General features: G+C 40.6%; 1 protein-coding gene across 2 annotated transcripts in view; it reads right to left on the reverse strand.

Moving 5' to 3' along the window:
- The window catches only part of MYO1B (myosin IB), a 173,699-nt gene that overhangs the window by 46,936 nt on the left and 105,011 nt on the right, over nt 1–21,752 (reverse strand). For both annotated transcript variants that reach the window (XM_006878750.1, XM_006878749.1), the window contains exons 9-12: nt 21,050–21,197; nt 20,651–20,769; nt 10,857–10,943; nt 8,690–8,755 (exon numbers count right to left, since the gene is read on the reverse strand). In XM_006878750.1, coding sequence (XP_006878812.1) covers nt 8,690–8,755; nt 10,857–10,943; nt 20,651–20,769; nt 21,050–21,197 — 420 coding nt within the window. The remainder of the gene's footprint in view (nt 1–8,689; nt 8,756–10,856; nt 10,944–20,650; nt 20,770–21,049; nt 21,198–21,752) is intronic.

A 21,752-nucleotide genomic window follows, 5' to 3' on the forward strand; every position in this document is an offset into this window, starting at 1 on the left:
TCAGGGTAATACCGACCAGTGAAAGTGAAAACTAAAATCCTATTTCCCTCTACAATTTCTTTTTAAATTACTGATCTTATTTAATTTGGAGGTGGAGTCAGTGGGGGATACGGAGATAGTATCTCACAAATTAAAAATTAGGAAAAATGAAGAAAAGGAATTAGCAGGAAATTAGGGAAGAATCTAGTTAGTGATAGCAGCAACTTATATAAATTCAACATATATCCCCTTTTATACAGGTTATAAAGGTATTAAATAATATTGGGTTTTCCACACAGAAGGCTGAGTAGAAAGAAGCTGTGCTGCAATCCCAAAGGCACATGGCTCAAATCCACTAGCTGCTCCATGGGATAAAGATGGGTAATCTCTTCCTATATGATTTATCACTTCTGAAAACCCACTGGAGGGACAGTTACGGGTCAGTTCCAACTCGACGAGCATACAACAACAAGGTAAGTCTAGAAACAATCACCTCCACACCAAGGTTCCACAGCAGTTTTGCACTGGGTACCTCTTTGGTTTTTCAGGAACCAGATCTCTGGACCAGCACTTCTCCATGTGCTAATCTCATGAATCAACATCTACAGAAAGGAAGTGGGTGGGGACTTGTTCTCAAGTGTGATTCATTTCCTCTCTTTCCACTTTTCTCCCTGAGTTTGACACGTGGAATTTTTCTCCACTGATTGACTCACATTTCTCTCCTGAAGACTGAACATCAAAACTAAAGCTTTGGGGAGGATCTTCACACATATTCATCCAACTTCTATTATTCAAGCCTCTCAAATGTTGCTCAGAATGATACCCATCACCACCTAGACACAGGTAAACAACAAAGTGTCTGGAGTCTATACAGTTTCACACTTATGTACCAGAGTGGGATAAAGGTGCTGTTGTTATGTACCGTCTAGTTGGAAATGGCTCATAGTTGACCTTCTAGCAGGTTTTCAGAGGCAATAAGCTACATGAGAAGAAACTTCCCATCTTTCTTCCGTGGAGCAGATAGTGGATTTGAACACATTCTTTGGCTGGCAGCCCAGCTCCTTACACTAGGTTACCAGAGCTCTCACATGAGCGCTTTTGTTATGTGCCATCAAGTAGTCTGAGACTCATAGGTACAACAGTTCTGAAGCCTGCCCTATTCTGAGCCAATCTCATCATCTCCAACAGATCTAATTCCATTTCTCCACTCCAGTCGATCTTATCCTGGGAGTCTTCCTCTCCTGCGCTGTCCCTCCACCCTTCCAAGCATGATGTCCCTCTCCAAGGATTGGTCCCTGCTGGCTACATGCCCAAAGTATGTGAGACAGAGCCTCAAAATCCTTGCCTTCAGAGACCAGCCTAGTTTCACTGTCTCCAAGATAGATCTGTTCTCCTGGCAGTCCATGGTATGTTCAACACTCTTCTCCATCACCACAACTCAAAGGCATCAATCCTTTTATCATCCTTAGTTAATGTCCAGTTCTCAGATACATAGCCACTAATTGAGAAAACCATGGCCTGGACCAGGCACACCTTAAATCTCCAGACTTAAACTATTGTCCTTTAGTACTCCACAGAGACCCTGACAGCAGACAAGATGCAATTCATCTATTGATTTCCTGTCTGATAGTGCCAGGAAGTATTGACTGTAGAACCAAGTAAACGGGTGATATCAACAATCTCACTCTCTTCTCCATCCATCATGAAACTGCTAATTGGCCCAGTGGCGAGAATCTTTGTTTTCATGTTGAGCTTCAATCCACATTGAAGACTGCAGTCCTTGACCTTTTGAGAAAATGCCTCATGTCTGCTTCAGTTTTAGCAAGCAAAGTTGTGCCATCTGCATAATGCAGATTGTTGATGAGTCTTCCTCTAATCCTGATGCCACAGTCCTCCTCATAAAGTCCAGCCTCCTGGGTGATCTGTTCTGCATATAGATTGAGAAGGTACAGAGATAGGAAGCATCCCTGATGCACACCTTTCCTGATCCTGAACAATGCAGTGTTTCTGTGCTCTGTTCTGACTATTGTGCTTCCTGGCCCAAGAATATATTTCACATGAGCACAATCAAGTGTTCTGGATCCCCATTCTTCTCAGAGTCAGCCACAATTTGTTGTGATCTACACAGTCAAATAATGAATGCCTTTGCATAGTCAGTAAAAGACAGATAAACATTCCTCTGGTTCTCTCTGCTTTCAGCCAAGATCCACCTGACATTCGCTATGATGTCCCTAGCATTATGGACTCTTCTAAACCTAGCCTGCACATCTGACAGTTCTCTGTTGATGTACTATTCAAGTCATTTCTGGATAATCTTCAGCAAGTATATAATATACCCTACTTTAAAATTCTAGGGATTCCTTCAGAAATTCTAGAATGTCCTTCAAAGAAACAGAAAAACCAAAAATTATTTCATACTTCTAGGTATCAATCATTAATTCCTACTATAAAATGATTTTGAAAGTCTTGAAGAAAATAATGACCTACTACTACATTTTTAATTCTCCTTAGCAATGCTGTTGTATAGGTGCCATTGAGTTAAGTATGATTCATAGCGACCCTACGAACAACAGATCTGAACCCTGTTCTATCCTGTGCCGTCCTGAATAGAAAAAATTTGCATCTTGAGCTCCTTAAGGCCTACAAGCTATCTTTTGATAATTTTCACTTAATAATAAATATTGAAAATAAATACTAAAATGGAGGCAACTGTTTTGCCTTCCTTTGTCTTTAAGAAGATAGAATGGGAAGGAGTTTGCAGGCGAGTATGACATACATGGAAGAGCACGGCAGTAAAAATTCGATGAATACTGCAGGCATTGTGCCAACCTATCTTACTGGGGAATTTCCTCCCTTTTGCTGATCCCATTCTTTTCCAAGCTCAATGTTCTTTTCCAAGGACTGGTCTTCATTTTCACTATCTTTGCCTGCAAGGAGCACTCTTGTTGAACTTTCTCCAAGACAAAGTTGTTTGTTCTTCAGGCAGTCTATAGTATATTCATAGTCTATAAATATTCTTCATCAACACTACAATTGAAAAGCAACAATTCTTCTTCCTTACTTATTGGCCAACTTTCACATACATATAAAGCATGAAAGCATTGGGGAAATCTGGTGGCATAGTATAGAGGGAGCTTCTGTGTTAACTCAAAGGATAAATTACTCTGGTGGTTCATATCCATCAGTGGCTTCCTGGGAGGAAGAACAACTTTCTCTTGCCTGCCTTTGTGAAAAGTCTTTTCATGTCTGTTGCCCATTTTGTGAGTGAGCTATCCGTATTTTCCTTTTAGAGGCCCTGTAGTACTCTATATAAGTTTTGGTTATGAGACCCTTGTCGGAGATGTCATTGCCAAAATTTTTCCCCCCAGCCTGTAGGGTTTTTTTTTTTTCATCATAGGTGTTGACTGCATAATCAAATGAAATGAAAATAAAATTAAATACTGGACAACTTCACACTTTTCCCCAACTATCATGATGTAGCCTACTGGCCCCTTTGAGAGGATTTAAATTTTTATTACGTTAAGGTATAATCTTCTGGATAGTCTAGTATCTTCTTCAGGAAGTACCTCAAGTCATCTTCACTTTTACCAGGCAGTGATGTGCCATCTGCAAAACCCAGATTGTTGGTAGCTCTTCATCCAATGCTGATGCCACATTCTTCTTTGCACAGTCCAGTTTCTTGGATTATTTGCTCAGCACAAAGACTGATTCAAGTATGGAGAAAGGACACAACTCTGACAAACTTTTCCTGGTTTTAAACCATACAGTATCCCTTTGTTCTTTTCAAATGACTGCTTCTATGTACACAGGTTCTGCACAAGAACAATTAAGTGTTCTGGAATTCCCATCCTTTGCCAACACTATCTGAAATCTGAGATGATCCATCTAGTCAAATGCTTTTGCATAGTCAATGAAACACAAGTAAACATCTTTCTGGTACTCTCTGCTTTTAGCCAAGAATCATCTGACATCAGCAATGCTCTCCCTCATTCCATTGCCAATTCTGTATCCAGCTCGAATTTCTGGCACTTCACTTCCTTGTTGGTGTAAAGCTCCAGACATTTTTAAATAAATAGAGGAATCAAGACAATATCAGTTGAGATATTTCAACAAACAGAGGCACATCTTAGGCGTGCTCACATGTCTATGCCAAGAAATTTGGAGACTGCTACCTGGCCAACTAACTGGAAGAGATTCATATTTGTGTCTAGTCCAAAAAAGGTAGACCCAACACATTATGGAAATTATGTAACAGTATATCATTCCACCCACATAAAATACTGCTGTAGTTATTCCGTTTCAGAGTATATAGATTATTGCTCTTCTTTTAGAAAGCTGAAGTTACATTCTAAAAGATCTTTGGCTAGACTATTTTAATTTTGGTCTATGAATTTTAATTCACTACACTGTCCTTTGTGATCAATGTTCTGCTAATCTGCTTTCTCACCTGACTTCAGGTCACATGCAGCCAGGAAGGCCGAGTTTATTCATTCAGCTGGTGCAGGAATGTTTGCAATCACTCATGTGTCATCACCCCATGACTGAATGAATGCACCGGTTTCCCTCTCCCATTAGGAGACAGATAAGAGGGAATGAAAGGGTTTTACCAGCTCAGCTGAAAACCATATTCATGGGAACTGTTAGTGGGATCATGAGGTTGAATTCAAGCATTTAAAAAAAAAAAAGTTCTGGATCTTTACTGCCCATTTTGAAAGTAATGCCCAGGAGTTCTCTAAAGGCAGAATTCTTAATTCCTAAATCATATTCCCACTGAACCTCAAAGGCAAAATGTTACTCTAATTCATTGTTTTACCGTTACTTTGGTGGAACATATCATGGCAATTTTCATTTTTGCACTGGTGTGAATGCTGAAAACACCTTCCTAAGTCACCTCCTTAGCCCTGTTCTTTTAAGCTAATTATGTGATTTTCTCTTGTTCAACATACTGTGTTCTCATTTTGCTGGGAAATTAGGAAAATGTAGGACGACATCTGGGGTGTGTGTGCATTTGTATATAAATTATAAAGAAAACGTTTTACTCCCAGTTCTGTATCAATGATAAGGTAAAAGTATCCAAAAGTACCTAACTATAAACAAAACTCTATTCACAGATCACCTCCCAAAATGAAGGCATGGGTTTTTAAATATTAGGAAATCTGGGAGATTAAGCTGAGAAGGTATAGGTAAGAAAATGGAGATGTAATTAGTTAAAAAGAAAATAGTAAGTCTTCAAAGAACATGAAGAAGAAAGGTAAGCATTTGCTGCAGAGGAGGAAAATCAGTGTTTAATGATTTTATGGGTAATGTAAAATTTCTACAAATGTTAAGTCTGGACTGTCTGAGCCTGCTGTTTAAAAACAGTAAAACTGTGTATGAGTCTATCTGCCTTTGTTTAAGGGTTTCACATGCACAGCTGACATTTAGATAGAGGACAGGTGAGGCAGGAAGATTCACAAGGGCACTTTGTGCTCAGGGCAAACAGGCTGCATGTCAGGTATGTTTATAGTTTTCAGTTTTGTAGTTTTCTGGACACTGTAAGGAGCAGCTGGAATTATCTAGAGCTTTACAAACACTGATGTTCACTCCCCCCGCACCACAGAGTTGAATAACCCAAACATCTGAATTTTCAAAAGCCTCCCCAGCTGGTTCCAATGTTAAGTTTGAAAACCTTACTAGCATTTCTATTAAAGAGAGGAAAAACCTTTAGAATGTCATGTAGGCATGTTTGCAACTTGGTTATAAAGGTGTTGGGGGGAGGAATGACATAAGTGAGTCATGCTCAAAAAGGCAAGCTTTGGAGAAAAACTTTAATCAACTACAAATGAAAACTACCCCCAGATTACAGAAAGGAATTTTAATCAAAACCAATTTAAAAAGACTTCTTCACCAGGAACATCCAATTTCAGTTATGATTAGCTCTGTAGCAAAAACACTTTAGAAATGCAAACCTGTTTTCTGGTTAGACCTTTCTACTAGATGACAGACATTCTCAGCAACAAAAGATTCTCAGGTTTAGGGCCAAGACATCCCATGTGGGCAAAGAACATCTGTCTTGTTTACCACTGGTATCTAGTTCACATTATAAGAAAAAACTGCTGTCACTGAGTTGATTATACAGAATACACAATCTACTGACCCTATAGAATAGCGTAGAACAAGGGTTCTATAGGGTTTTCAAGGCTGTAAATCTTCACAAGAGCCTCATCTCTATCCTGCAGAGTGGATGGTGGGTTTGAACCACTGATCTTTTTGTATGGAGTCCAGTGCTTAGCCCACTATACCTTCAGGGCTCTCAAGAAATGCTATCACTTACATGGAGTCACACTTTACATGACACCTACAATTCTGTTTCCTTCTGGGTGACTTGAGGGTCCCTTTTCTCATGGTTAGCTAGAAAGTAGGATATGCTGAAAGATGATGTGAAGCTAGTAGAACTCTATTACACTATTAATAAAACCTACAAAACAACAGGGTCCATGTATTGTGACTAACATTGAGTATGTGGCATTTTTCCTTCACCCTTCTAGGCAAATAAAATTCAAATCAAACCAGTGCTGGTTTCTTTGACTTCAGAAATTTCATGCTTGGAAGAGTTGAGGGACAGCGCAGGGCAGGAAAACCCCAGATGAGATGGACTGATGCAGTGACTGGGCCAATGGGGGTTGGTGTGTCGGCATTAGTGAGACTGGCTCAGAACAGGGCAGGGTTCAGGTCACTATGGGTCACGCACGGGTGATTCAACGACACATAACAACAATAACAACATGTCTTTTATCCTCCAAATTTTTCAATGAAATCTCTGCTTACAATCTTCCCTACTCATCAAAACCACTTAAATTTAGATTAGCAATGTGCCGGGGGAGGAAGTCCTTTTTCTTGCTAAGAATAAAGAATGACTTTGACACTCAGCCCATTTAGTGACAGTGACCTGAGGTCTTGCGAGAAAGACATTAATTCTGCCAGAGTGATTTGTGAAGACACTCAAGGAACTCTTTCCTGTAGCAAAAGCTTGAGTTTTATACCAAATGACTCGAGGTTTTCCTTTACACAGTCTGTTAAGGACTATAGTCTGCACCCAGCCTAAGTGTATCCTCATCCCCACTCTGCTGCCAGCATGCAGACCAGCACTGAGAAGGCTCCCAATAGTGATCTGGAACTTAGAACTATTTCAGTGGAAGAAATGAGGCGTCAAATATTCATTTTAACATTTGTTTACATGTTGGGAGATGATCGTGGTCTCAAAAGGGGCTACAGAGATTCCTGTACAGTCGGACCACCAGTTGGGAATCAGAGACCAACTTGAAACACAGAGCTGAGTGGGGACTACTACCCTACAGAGCCAGGGCCTTCACCCAGGCTTCCAAGAGGACTGGGTGTGGGGATGGGGAGACACCATAATTGACAGGTCTAAGAGAGCTTTGGAACACAGGCCTAAAGCCATGATGCTGAAGAGAAAAGGGCCAGCAAGCACACCTCAGAAGCTGTTCTGAAGAACTGTATGATGCTTCCATGCTGAATTGTAACCTCTTATCTCCCTTGATAGACACCATAATCATGGGTACAATGGGTGAGTTCTGTGGGCCCACCGTGATGGATTAGTAGACCCACATAAGGCAGAGAGAACTCTGGTTAGTGACAGAATTGGTAGAAGTAGATGCAAGGAGCGTGAGCCTCGTTTGATCTCATGAGAACTGGCTTTGTGTTCTGGATGAGACAAAGTCAGACTTAGCCAGCCTCACACTGGCCACACTCTTTTTACAGAGCTGTTATAAAAAGAAGAGTCTCATTCACTGTCCCGACATCAACAATATACACCTTGTAAGAGTGAGAGCAATGTGTATGAATGGTTAAATGAAAAATTAATTTGCTTTGTAAACTTTCACTCAAATCATAAGTAAAAGTCAGAGGCAGTTCTCTTAAATGCCAAAGTTAGTAATAGAAGCACATGGTTTTTAAATATTTAATTTGTAGCAGCCATTGGAGTCTTTAAAAAATTCATTGTGAGCTTTGACAGAAATTATTTCAAACCACCCAGCAGAATTCATATTATAAGGCCATGGTTAAATGAATCCTTCAAAAATAATAAACTGAATTTACTGCCATCAAGCCAATTTCAGTGCATAACAACGGAATGGGAAAGAGCAGAACTGCCGCACGGTGCCTCCAGGGCTGTATTCTCCTGAAGGAAGCCGCGTGTCCCATCTTCCTCCCATGAGGCAGTAGCTCAGAGATTTGAACCACTGACTTTTCATCCAGCAGCCATGTTCTTAACCACTGCATCACCAGAGCTGCTGACAATCATCTAACCCAAACCCTCCCTCCTTCAATCCTTGAGTCTCCAAGAGATGAAGTGACTAGTCATGGTCAGCCACAATTAACAAGTGGGTCCTCATTCCTGGTTTTTTCATAGAATCAATCCACCTTACTTCCCAAACAACTTACAAACAAGCAAAGGGCTACAGGCATATCATATCCATGTGACAGATTGGAACTTTCACAGGAAGACTTTAATGTGCAAGTACTAATACAAGCAGTTCTTTTAAAATGCTACTTGTCTCTAAACTTTTGGCACTGAAAACATGTACAACCACATTTTCACAAAAACTATTTGTAGATCTAAAGTTACACTTATTTCTGATAAATGCTATCTATAGAATATATTAATTTCCACTTTAATAAAAGTGTTACCAAAAACCACAACCTGACTTACCTCAAAAATTTCAAAGCCATAAATGTCCAAAACACCCATGACCTTCTTTCTCACTTTTGTTTGTGCCTTTAAAAGAAAGTTCCAAAAGAATTGACTATGTTAGACACAAAGTACAAAAGTAAACAAAGCAAACCAAGGAACACAGTCATATATATATTTTAACTTGCATTTCTTTATAGACAGAATAATTAAATTTTAATATTTAGGAAATAGAATATTAGAGTAGAATGTACCAGAAGTTTTACTATTATAAAAGTAACTTAAAGAAAATATTGTTGTATACAATCAAGTCAGAATCATCTCTTAGCTGACTTTCCAGTGGTTTCAGAGGCAGTAAATCAGGAAGAGAATGCTCATCTTTCTCCCACTGAGCAGCTGGTGGATTTGAACCATGTACCTTTGCGTTGGCAGTGCAATTCCCTATCATTAAACCATCAGAATCCTTAAGGATGCATTAGTGGTGTTTAGTTATAAAACATTCTATGTACAACTGCTCTGAAGCCTGCCCCTTTACTCTGACACACCTACTCCCATTGCCCCAGTAACTGTATCAATCCATCTCATCCAGGGTCTTCTCTCCTATGCTGTCCCTCCACCCTTCCTAGAATGATGTCCTCCAATGACCAGTCCCTCCTGGCCATGTGCCCAAAGTATGTGAGACAGAGCTATAAAATCCTAGTCTCCAAGGAGAAATTTCGTTTCCTGGACTCTGGCAGTCCATGGTATGTTCAAGACTCTTCTCCAGTACCACAACTCAAAGGAATCAATTCTTCTTCTATCATACTCAGTCATTATCCAGCTCTCTGATGCATAGCAAGTAATTGTGAAGACCATGGCCTAAATCAGGTGCACCTAAGTCTCTAAACTGACATCGTTGCTTCTCATTACTCTGGAGAGATCCCTAACAGCAGATTTCCCCAGTGAAATTGATCTTTAGATTTTTCTGACTGCCAAGAGTGTTGATTGTGGAGCCAAACAAGCTGGAATTGTTAATCTCAACCTCTTCTCCATCTATCATGGTGCTGTCAATTGGTCGATTGTCACTAACAATCTTTGTCTTCTTGATGTTGAGCTTCAACCCATATTGAAGGCTGCAATCCTTGACCTTCTGCAGCAAGCACTTCAGGTCCTCCTCAGTTTCTGCAAGCAAAGTTATGTCATCTGCATAATGTAAATTGTTGATGAGTCTTCCTCCAATCCTGATGCCACATTCCTCCTCATAAAGTCCAGCCTCCTGAATGATCTGTTCCGCATACAGATTGAAAAGGTTTGGAGACAGGACATATCCCTGACACACTCCTTTCCTGATCTGAACCATTCTGTGTTCCCTTTCTCTGTTCTGAGGATTCCTTTCTTGTTCCAGTCTAGATCTTGCATAAACACAATCAAGGGTTATGGGATTCCCATTCTCCTCAAGATTAGCCACAATTTGTTGTGATCCTTTTGCATAGTCAAAGAAACCCAAAGAGACATTCCTCTGGTACTCCTTGCTTTCTGCCAAGATCCAACTAACCTTGGCAATAATGTCTCTCTAGTGCCATGGCCTCTTCTAAGCCCAGCTTGTGTTTTGGTAGTTCTTTATCAATCTACTATTAATCTTCAGTAGGATTTCGCTTGAGTGTGATTAGTGATAGTGTTCAATCATTTTCATACTGTCGGGTCACCATTTTTTGGAATGGGAATAAATATGGATCTCTTCCAGTCAGTTGGCCAGATAGTTGTCCTCCCAATTATTTTTACTGATTTGTACATCATCACTCATATACACTTTCTTTCATACATACACACTGTATTAAAAACAGATTTTTGTAACTTACAGCCAATAAGTTATTATGTCAACTATTTTAATACTCTCATTACACTTAAGAACATTTAGTACCTGCAACAATAAACTGACCGCTATCAGTCAAATGTTCACAGTTAGTACATGAGTCAGAATCATCTACTAATCAGGAACTGGATAATAGCTCTTGATTTAATAACTGTGCAAAGCACATTTAAACTATTCTCTAGTGAATACATAGCAAGTGATGGAAGCAAATCTCTGACAAACTGCAACCCTAAATGCTATCATTTTTAAGATTACAAAATGAAACTTTCTTCAACATAACATTTAGACTGACACAATTTATTATAACCAATTTATCAGGCTATAGAAAATCAATACCTTTATGCTTTCATTGATTCGATTTACCAACCACGAAAACAGCCTGCTGTAGAGGTTTTTAGCCAGAGCATCACGGGCATAGTAAGCCTATTGGGAAAGAAAGTGAGAAAAGTCAACATTCACAATTACTATCAAATGATAAAGATAATCTAAAAGATATTTAAAGCTGTTTGTTTTCTTTTTAATCTCAGAAGCAATTTTTATTAGCAGTCATATACGACAGTTTTGAAAATTAAGTGGACGCTCAGGTGGCACAGTTAGTCGAGAGCCGTGCTAATTAACCCCAAGCCTGCATTTCTCTGGTGATTCGAACGCACCAGCAAAATCAGAGCGGGAGAGCTGTGCAATCTCCTCTTGTGCAATTTATAGTCTTGAACACCTGATGGAGGGAGGGTCAGCTACAAATCGGATGTGGATCAACAGCAACGAGTGAGCAGTATGAAAAAAAAGGAAATAGAAAATGCTTATGTTGCACTGAAAACAAACCAAAACTGGGGGGATTAAATGTTAAGGAGGGTAAGAGCTAGCCTGCTAACGTAAAGCTCAGTGAACCCACCAGCTGCTTCACTGTAGAAAGATGAAGCAGTTTGTTTCTATTAAGATTTACAGCCTCAGAAACTCGATGAAGTCCTGCCACACTGGGTCACTATGCAGAACTGACTCAATGGTGAGTGGGTTTGGAATACAAATGGACAATGGTGATCAACCCAAAAAACAAAACACCAACAAACCTCTACACACAGCAAAGGAAACACTTTTCTTTTCCTTCTTTTGTTATGTGCCATCTAATCAGATTCGACTGACAAAGGAGGAGATTGTCCCTCCTTCTCCAGCAGAGAGCATCTGGTGGATTCGAACCGTACACCTTCAAGACTGCAGCGCAGTGCCTTGCCACTATGCCACCAGAGTTCCTAGGAAATATATTTCTTTACAGAAGTTTTCACTGGGGCAATCAATATTTTTTTTTTCTTTTCTCAAATATTTTTAGTTTCTTTTTCAAAAGTAACTTCAGTGCAACAATGAATGAATGGAAATCCAAAGTCTCTGTAAACTTTTACTGAAATAATAAATTTAAATAAAATTAAAAAACCAGTAACAATTAAAAAAGTAACTTCAACTTTTACAGCTTTTATAATAAAAAATCCTTTCATTTGCTTAGTTTTAAAACTGTTCTAAGTTAACTGACAAAGAAGGACCTGTCTCTGTCAATATGACTTATAAAGAAAGGAGAAAGTTTGTGTCAGAAGAACTGAACAGCCCTTCAATGTACTGACAGCTGACTTGCACAGCAAGGCAGTACTGAGGAGATGTTCCTACCAGTCCTCCAGGGGCTGGCTTGCCTGGGGCCTGAGACAGAACCGGCCTAGGGCAAGGACATATATACATATATATGTGTATATATTTTTTTTCATTGCTTATAAGTAGAAAGTTAGATGTTACTGTAATAATAAATTATAACTTTTTTTTTATAAAGACTCAATGGCACATAACAACAATAACATATGATATTGGTTGTGGTTTTTTTATTTAAGGCTCCTGTTTAGAGTCAATAAAACCTCGGAGAGGGTCTTTGTATTTAAAGTTGGTTGTTACTATTTTGGAGGAACATTCTTCTTAGTGGTAAAGCACTCTTCTGTCAATTTGCTGTACTGAGGTAACCTGGGGTTGCTGGGATGCTGAACCTTGTGCCACTGGGGTGTCAAATGCCATAATGGTTACCCATGGTGGACAGTGTTTGGTGGAGTTCCCTGTTTAAGACAGCTTTGGAAGCAGGAGTGACATCCACTTCCTAAACAACATGCCTCCGGAAACTCTATGAACTTTGGGAAATGACAATAGTTATAAAAAGGCTTTAGGCCTTTTGTTCATAGGGTCGCAATGAGTCATGCTCGACTCAAAGGCAATCAACAACAACAACTGCTTGTTCAGTGATGCTGGGTCTTCCCACATTTCCTCTTAGATGAAGTTGTGCAAAGCCTAGGAACACTCCCTTCCTTGGCAACACTCTGCAGCCAGAAAGAACAATCAACTCTTCCCTTCCGCTCGAGCCAGGCCCAAACCTGTCTTGATGAGCCTCCATTAAGCTGCTTCGATCAGAGTTGGAAAACAGAACAAGAAGCTGGCAAAACCCAGAGTCATTCTGTACAATACTGTGTTTTTTTTTAAAAAAGGGGGCTGGTGGGTAATTCCAAATTTTTAAAAATGCATATCAAATGCTGAAACAGAGAAGAGCCAAAAATGTAAGTTTGGATATATGCTCTTTTTCTAATATCGTCTCACTTTAAAATAAGTAATATGAATAAATGCTTAAAATAGAGTCAAGCACACAAGAAGCATATAACCCATTCACATGAAATAGATTCCAACTTCTAATAACCCATGTGACACAAAGTACATCTGCTCCTTAAGGCTTCATCGGGGAGCTCAGGTAAGGAGTAACTGTACTGGTAACTCCTCTTAACACTGCTAACTCAAAAGCCAGGAATTTCTCATGGTTTGAATCCATCAGGAGATCCAAGGAGGACATATCGGCAATCTCCTCTGGCATGATCGGCAGCCTCAGAAAACCAGTGCAAGGTCAGTTATAAGTTGGTTCCGAGTCGACAGTAATGAGTTAGGGTTTTCTTAATTATAACCTTTATTGAAGCCAATCATCAGGCTTCCTTAGTGTGTTAAAACTGCCATCCTTAAAGGTTAATGTCCAATCACAAACCAATTTCACTACCTGGTGCAACTCAGTATACACATTTATTATAAGATGCATACGAGTAATACTTATTCTGACATATGACTTTCTATTTTTTCAAAATATGTTTCACAGCCAATATTAATCTTTTTTGCATCTTTCAAAACAAATATTTCTTACAAAGGTTGCAAAATAAAATGTTTCCAAATATGGAGAGAAACAAGTGAAAAGTGGCAGGATGTCTAGGAGGCGCAGGATGCATTGTTGGCTATAGGCGCTCCAATTTAAAATTAAAAACATAAAACACAAGATGATGCTACTGCTGTGTACTGCTGGGTCAGAAGCAACCCATAGCTGAGCCTCCAGTGGGTTTTGAGAGGCAGTTAATCGCATGGGAGAAAATGATCCCTCTTTCTCTTGTGGAGCTGCTGGTGGATTGAACCATATGCCTGAGGCTGCAATCTAGTTTCTTACCACTAGGTCACCAGGGCTCCCTAAACTGGGGATGTGACACTGTATTTTAACCAAATAGACTATGAGAAACTGATCTTTGTCTTGCACAAGGTGTAGCAATAATGTTGTCTCTGACTTTCAGAGTCCGAGTTACGATTCCTAATCTGACAGCGAGAGACCTCTGGTGGCCTAGTGGTACGGAGCTGTTCTGCCAACCCAGAAACATGCTGTTCGAATCCACCAGCTGCTCCAGAGGAAAAAGATGGTGAATCTCCTTCCATGTGATTTACTGTCTCTGAGACCCCGCTGGTGGGGCAGCTAACGGTCAGTTCTGACTCAATGGTATAGAACAACATAACAATGTGATAGCAAGCTGCCCTGCTGACCAAAAGGCTGGAATTCACCAGAGGCTCGACAGAAGAGAGAGTTGGAACAGTTGTGTGCTGATCACGCATGACTGCCCATCCTTCTCCTACAGAGTAGCTTGTGGATTTGAACCAAGTGCCTTTGGGATTGAGGCATAGCTTCTTACCAGTAAACCACCACAGCAGAACTCCCTTCAGAGGGAATAGTTGTTCTGTACCCTCAAGTTGGAACTGAATCAGAGCTGCCCCTCCAGCAGGTTGTCAGAGGCAGTAAATCACATGGGAGGAGACTGCTCATCTTTCTCCCAGGGAACAAGGGGTGGATTTGAACTGTGTGCCTCTGGGTTGGAAAGGCAACCCCTTACCACAAAGCCACAGAGATCCCTTCAGAGAGAACAAGCAGGCAGATAGGCAGCATAAGGGGCAGATTACAGATGACCCTGAAAATCAAGGCAAGATTATGAGATCGAAACTGAATAATAAACCTCCATCTTGAGTTCTTCTTATTTTAATATTAGCCTTCATCTATCTGGGGAAAGGTATAAAATGCCTCAGGGACAATGAGCCATGAGGGCCCCAAGAATTAAAGCTATGAGGAAAAAGTTAATAAAAAAAATATTAAAAATCACTTCTCCCTGGAATAAAACCTTCTGGGAAATAAGAGAGTAAGGTCGACAGATGCAGGTACCCTTAACACAACTACACTTTAAAAAAATATATAAAAGGAGACACTTGATTAAGAAGCTGACTAATTGAGGGCTACAAGCCAAATCCGTCTATGCCAAAGGTTTATAAAAAGGTGGAAATTTTTACCCAGTGATGCAAGTTAACTCAATAAGCTCTTAATGTAAAAGACACCTGGTTTCCACAGAGGATGATTAAAAAGCAAGAGTAAAATACACAATAAAGACAAGGAAAAAACATACATCAGTGTTCCTGAAAGGCCTACAGTGGCTCTGGAGGCATAGTGCACATGTGTTACATTTCTAACGTGATAGTCAGTGGTTCAAATCCACCAGCCAATCCATGGGCTAAAGGTGGGCAGTGACTTCCCTTGTGGTTTACACAGTGGAGCCTCAGAAACACAATGGGGGTTTGCTTAAGTTGGAACAGACCTGTCAGGGGCTGTTTGTTTGTTAGTTGATGGCATTATGACATGCTTAATTCCTACAGACTACTGAAAATTACTCTCAAGTTAATGATCTCAAAGTATAGTGCCCAGACCAGCAGCACCTCTAAGTTCAAAATGCAAGTAACTTGATCCCTCCTCAAACTCATAATAACTCAAATGGATTATCACTGAAACTGAACTGACTGAGAGTTGACCCCTCCGGTGGGTTTTCCGAGGCTATAAATAGCATGGAACAAGACTGCCCATCTTTCTCCTGCAGAGCCACTGGGGGATTCAAAACAGGCTTGGCCCTGGGGTTAGCAGCAGCGCTCCCTACTGACCAGGCCTCCAGCACTCCCTAGGCCCCTTCCTAGACTGACTCTAACAGCTTGGAGCCGACAAACTGTTTAACACGTTGCCACAAATGACGGCAAATGTGTTTCTAAGCAGGGTCATCAATTTTAAAAGTGTGCGGCAATGTGTTAAGGAGCTCTGTGTGGGTTGCTGTTCCACTGACTCCAGTGAGCATCCCTTCCACATTTCCTTTTCTTGTATCTAAAGCTGTAGCCCATTGAGATCAACATTGCAAACCTAGTTATTGTCCTTGTTTTCTCTTTTTAAAATGCCCCTTTCCCTGGGCTTTACCCACCTAAGTCCTTATCAAGACTGTCTTAGAAAACACATCCCTCACCAAGTCTTTAATTCCTCCTAACATCAAGAGTCAATCCATCTCATTGACACAGTGACTGCAGCAATGGGCTCGGGTGTATCAGATGATGAGGAAGGCACAGGACAGGACAGGATTCAGGACTATTGTTCTTAGGGTTGCTACAAGTCACATTCGACTCAACAACTCCTAACAACAATAACCCCAGTATGAAGTTCTGGTGGCCTGGAGAATAAAGACTAGCTCTGCCAACCCAAAGGCAGGTGGTTTGAATCCACCAGTGGCTCCATTGGAGAAAGAATAGGCAACCTCCTTTCATGCAATTTACTGCCTCTGAAAACTTGCTATGAGTCAGTTGTACCTCGAAGGCACACAGCAACAACAACATCCGCAACAGGAGGGAGTTCTGGTGTCCTGGAGGATAAGGAGTAGCTCTACTAACCCAAACCCAAGTAGCCTGAATCCATCAACCAGTCCCAAGTAGAAAAATGGGTAATCTCCTCCCGTAAGTCTTAGAGCCTTGGAAAACCTGCTGCAGGGTGAGTTATGCGTCTGACTCAGCAATGTGGTTTTCAATCCCCAGCAGAAAGATGGTACACAATAGGACTTAGTTTCGCTCTGCTGTTTACAGGACGCTGTGCCTCACAGGTGACTCAACAACCCCTAACAACAACATCCCAAGTGGCCTACATGGAAGCCTGCATGAGCCAGGGCTCTACAAAATGTTCTTGATTAAGTCAGTGCTGGCTTTGAAAGAGTAAGACTGACTTGTGTAGAAAAAAATGGCAGAAGCAGTATAAAGTGGGTAGACAACAGTTATAGTCAGAAAAGCACTGCTACAAATCAAATCTATATATTGACAAATACATAAAGTCTCCAAATTTTCCATAGACAAAAAGACTTCTAGGGACAGAAGCCAGTATTGAAAAAAAGGTTAAGATGGGTGGGGCATTCTCGTTAAAAACTAGTCCACACCAGCAAAGAAGTCAACTTCACCACACTGTCTACAAATGTTTAAAGACAGTCAGAAGGAGGTTGAGAAAAGAGTATAAAATTAAAACTTAAATAGGGTTGAGTGGGAAAATTTCTGAATTAGTCATTTAATATCATCCCAGATCAGACTTTAATAGCTGGAAAATGTCTAAGCAAGCCAGAAAACAAAGGTTCCCTACTTAGAGAGCCTCCAAAGTCTGCCTGGTACACATATGTCCAGCTGTCTGTCTGTCCATCTAAACATATGTCCTTCTAACGTAAACACAAAAGGGAAGTGTGGTCACTGCACAGTTTTAAGTGAGGTCAAAGCAGCTCCGTTCTGTCTCTTATAAAGAAAGAACTGAAAAGAGAGGTCACATTGTATTGGCTCTAACTGACAAACTAAACAGAGCAAACTGCCCAGTCCTGCACTATCTTAATGGCTGCTTACATGTTTCAGTCTATTATTGCGGTTATTGTGTCAATCCAGGACTCTTCTCACCTACATTGGTTTTCCAATTTACCAAACAGGAGGTCCTTCACCAGCAACTGCCCCCTCCTGATCACATGTACTGTGAAGTCTCAGAGGATGGAACAAAATAGATACAGGGACTCATTAGGGCCTTTTGAGGGAAGTCAAGGGCTTGGCAAAGGTGTCAACAGGGGAGGTTGAAGGGAGTGACAGATAAAGAGAGATGCAAAAGGCAGAGATAAGAACTGGTGATTGATTTGAATGTCAAAGGGAGAAACAGGACTGGGAATGATTTACAGATTCCAGGAGTAGGGCAAATTATCAACATCTCTATTTGACATGTTAGACAATGGATCTCACAGAAATTCTGTAAGGAGGTCAAGGCCACAACAGCTTATTTCTGGCAGGGGTGGAAATAACTAGACCACCTGCCCACTGTCACATCCCTCACCTCGACCCATTTAGCGCCCACCTCAAAATGCAGATGATACTATCAAGGTCATTAGAAGGATGAGATCATAAAATACAGTAGTTCCTACTGAAAAGAAGTTTCGGAAATAAATAACTATAGTATGGACAGGCTAATATAATCAGTGCCCAAAGGACATGCTCATTTTACAAGTTACAACAAAAGAAAAATAAGCATTTGTTGATGGCATTCCTTACAGAGGGGTCTACCACCCTCCATTCTGGAATCCTTTTTCTCTATTGGCTCCCCAAACACCAATTATCCTGGTCTCCTCTATCTCAGGCCTGCTCTGTCTTGTTCTCCGCTGAGGACTCCTCTTCCTCAGCCCAGGACCTTTGTTGTTTCCTGCCTCTGTCTCTCTTTGGACAATTCTATTTAGTTGGATGCCTTTAGACACTGTCTGCATGCTGACCCGGACTAACACTTACCTGGGCCCACATACCAAATGTTCACTTGCTCTCTCAAGTTGAAGGTACAGGTATCTTTTTTCTTTTCCTTAAATTTATTTTGTTGTAGTTGAAAATACATACACCAGAAGACATACCAACTCTATAGTCTGTCCACATACAATTCAGTGACAATGATTACAATCTTTGCAATAATCTATTTCTATGGTGTAATCATTCTATTCCAATTCTCCTTTTCTGAGATGTTTCACTTCCATTAACACACTCACTGCCTTTATGGTTCCTCTCTAACCTTTTAAGTTCTTGCTGTCATCCATTTGTTCCTATAATGCTCAAAACAGACATTTTTAAGCCATTAATTAGTTTAAAGAAGACTTCAAGGGATCCTTTTAGTTGAAAGTGTAGGCTACAGAACAATTCCAAGGACTAATTCAGGCTCTACCGCTCCAGAAAGTCTGACTTCCATGAGAGGTTGAAATTCAGATTGAACAACCCACCTCAACACCAAATCTATTTCCTTCCTCTCATAAAATGAGACTCAAGTCAAAATCATGTCATCATTTTAAACTCTTCCTCTCCTCACATAACACATACAACCCATTAATTGTCAGTCCCTCCCCAAAATAAATCCTCTCCTCTGTCTACATACGGCCATCTCCTTCCAAGTACCTCATAAGTCTCTCAGTTTCCACTTTTAACTTTCACCATGTAACAGCTCTTCTTGCCTTATTCCTTTGAATTTATTTTCTACAATCACTCTAATTACCATATTGACATACTCAAAATTATAACTGTTAACTTCAAGGGGGCCTGGATGATGCTCAGAATTTCATCAGCCCATCCACTCTCCCAGATGCTGCCTCACACTTCCTCTTCTCATAAACCTACACATTCAACCCGTCTCGTTTTTGGTTTCTGCTCCCTGAAAATCTCTTTACTCACAAAACCTTTTCTTCTTCTTTGCTGTCTCAAAGGAGGGCTTTGTCCTCACTCATCATTCCACCAAAAAATTCTTATAGAGGTCACCAAGGAAACTCAAGACACCAGTCAACTTTAAGTCCTCATCATTCCTGAATAATCCACACTGAATGACAGACAGTTCTCTCTTAGCTTTCTTGGAATTTTCTTCACACGGCCTCTTGAATATGGTTCTGTGGTTTTCCCTCTCACCTCCACTAGTTCCTCCTCCCCTGTCTCCCTTGCTTATCTTTTCCTCTGTATTGTTCTTCCTCCATGCTGGATTGGCCTCACATCCCTGTTAGCACTCCCAGGACCCTGAAAAGCCATGGACACCCCATGGAGTGAAGTTCTATTCTGCAACCCATGGGCCTCCCACGACTCAGCAACAAGTTTTAAACCCTGGTAACTGTAGATTATCTCCAGCTTGGACTTTCTGAACTCTAGACTTAAGCATCGAATTAGCATCTTTACTTGTATTCTACTTCACAAGGTCAAAATCAAGAAGACTTGATAAACTGGCTTCTCCCACTTTAGTCTTCAAATCAGCAAACAGTAAATTCCACATTCTATTTGCTTGGCAAAAAATAATGGTGTCAATTCTCCTGCACACCCTTCCCCACTCCACCTGCCAGACCTCATATCCACACTATAGCATATCTTCTGCCTCTACCTTCAAAATATATTCTGAATTTGATCACTTCTCCCTCACCATCTGGTTGAGAAACCAATGCCCTTGAGTCTATTCTAACTTATAGTTAACCCCGGGTTCAAGTCACCATCATCTTTCACCTGGGCTGGTACACAGCTCTCTGAAGTTTCCTCCATTTACCCTCCTTTCTCTGTAATCGATTCTCTACATACAGTTGGAATAAGCCTTTGAAATACAAATCACACCATCCCACTCTTTTCCTCCAACCTCCAATCCACTGTCACCTCACCTAGACATCTTCTTCCCCCAGTCTCATCTTCACTGCTCACCCTTATTCAGCTCTACTTTCTCTTCTGCAGTGAACACCTGCTAACTTGCTGTAAAACTAACTAATTATGTCTACTGTTTATGGTCGAGCTATCCATACTAGAATGTTAAGCTCCATGAGGGTTGAGGTTTTCACTTGTTTCATTTAAAGATGCCTTGACTAGAGTATGGCCATGCAGGTAATGAGATGCAAAGTTTTATTTCACTTCAAGAAAACTACAACAGACTTTTTTCCTGAATGTTACGATTCACTCACCTGAGCCACGTTCAGGGTAGTAGAAACTTTCTCCTGCTTGGCTTCAACTGTCCGAAAACTGAATGCTCGTTCTAGAACTGACTGATCAATGCTGGTCAACTCACAGATTTCTTTTAACTCTGTAGGAAGAAAAACAAAATGTGTACTGGTAATAACAATCTCATTTTCAAGATTGATAATGTTTTCTCCAATAGTTTGATCTATGAGAATTACATTCAAAATGAAAAGTATAAAGTGCAGAAAACAAAAGGCTTAAAATTGATGCCACTTTACTGCTGCCCAGTTTTACTGGAAAGCCCTTTCAAATCAATGAAAGCACGAGTTTCATTTTCTAGATTAAAAACTGGGCAAAAGTTCAAAGCAAGTTTATTAAACAAAGTAGATTCCCCATCGGTTTACCATTTTTATCTTTGATTTTGCTTTCATCTAAGCCATTCACTCGAGACTCGGGCTTGAACTCAATGTTCCCCAGCTTCAACACAGCGGCTACCACCTCCAAGACAGACTCGGCCTCATGGTCCATAAAGCCCACAATCTGCATCGCATTCTAGAAAAAAAAAAGGAAAGCGCTTGTTTTCTTTCTGTAATCGTTTCTTTCTTTTAAATAAACCTTATTATTTGAAAGTCATACCTTAAGAAATGACTTTCAGAAAGGAAAACCTGTTAAAAGGCCTTCTAAAGAATCAATATGGGGTAAAATCTTGTGGTTTCTAAGCGTGAATCAAGGAGCTCAAGGAGAGCCTCACATGGTGCAGCACAGAGGGGGACACAGAACGAGGAAGATGACAAGAACAGGCTGAGAGGACAGCTCTGGGCCCACAGCTCACCTTCAACTAAAGCAGTTTTTGAGGCTGCATTGTAAGTTTTATTGGGGGAGGGGTTCTGCTAAGGAGCTCTGGTGGCACACCTGTTACCCTGCTAACTAAAGGGTTAGCAGTTAGAATCCACCAGCTGTTCCAAAAAAAGGGATCGATGGTCTCCCCCCACAAAGATTTACAGCCTGACAAACACAACAAAGGGTCACCACGAGTTGGAATCAACTCATCTGCAGCGATTTGGGGTTCTGCTGCTAAAACCAGAATCGAAGAAAAATCATTTACAA

The sequence above is a fragment of the Elephantulus edwardii genome, unplaced genomic scaffold (assembly GCF_000299155.1).
Source record: "Elephantulus edwardii isolate Elephantulus edwardi_28Jun2011 unplaced genomic scaffold, EleEdw1.0 scaffold00001, whole genome shotgun sequence".
Classification (NCBI taxonomy): Eukaryota; Metazoa; Chordata; class Mammalia; order Macroscelidea; family Macroscelididae; genus Elephantulus; species Elephantulus edwardii.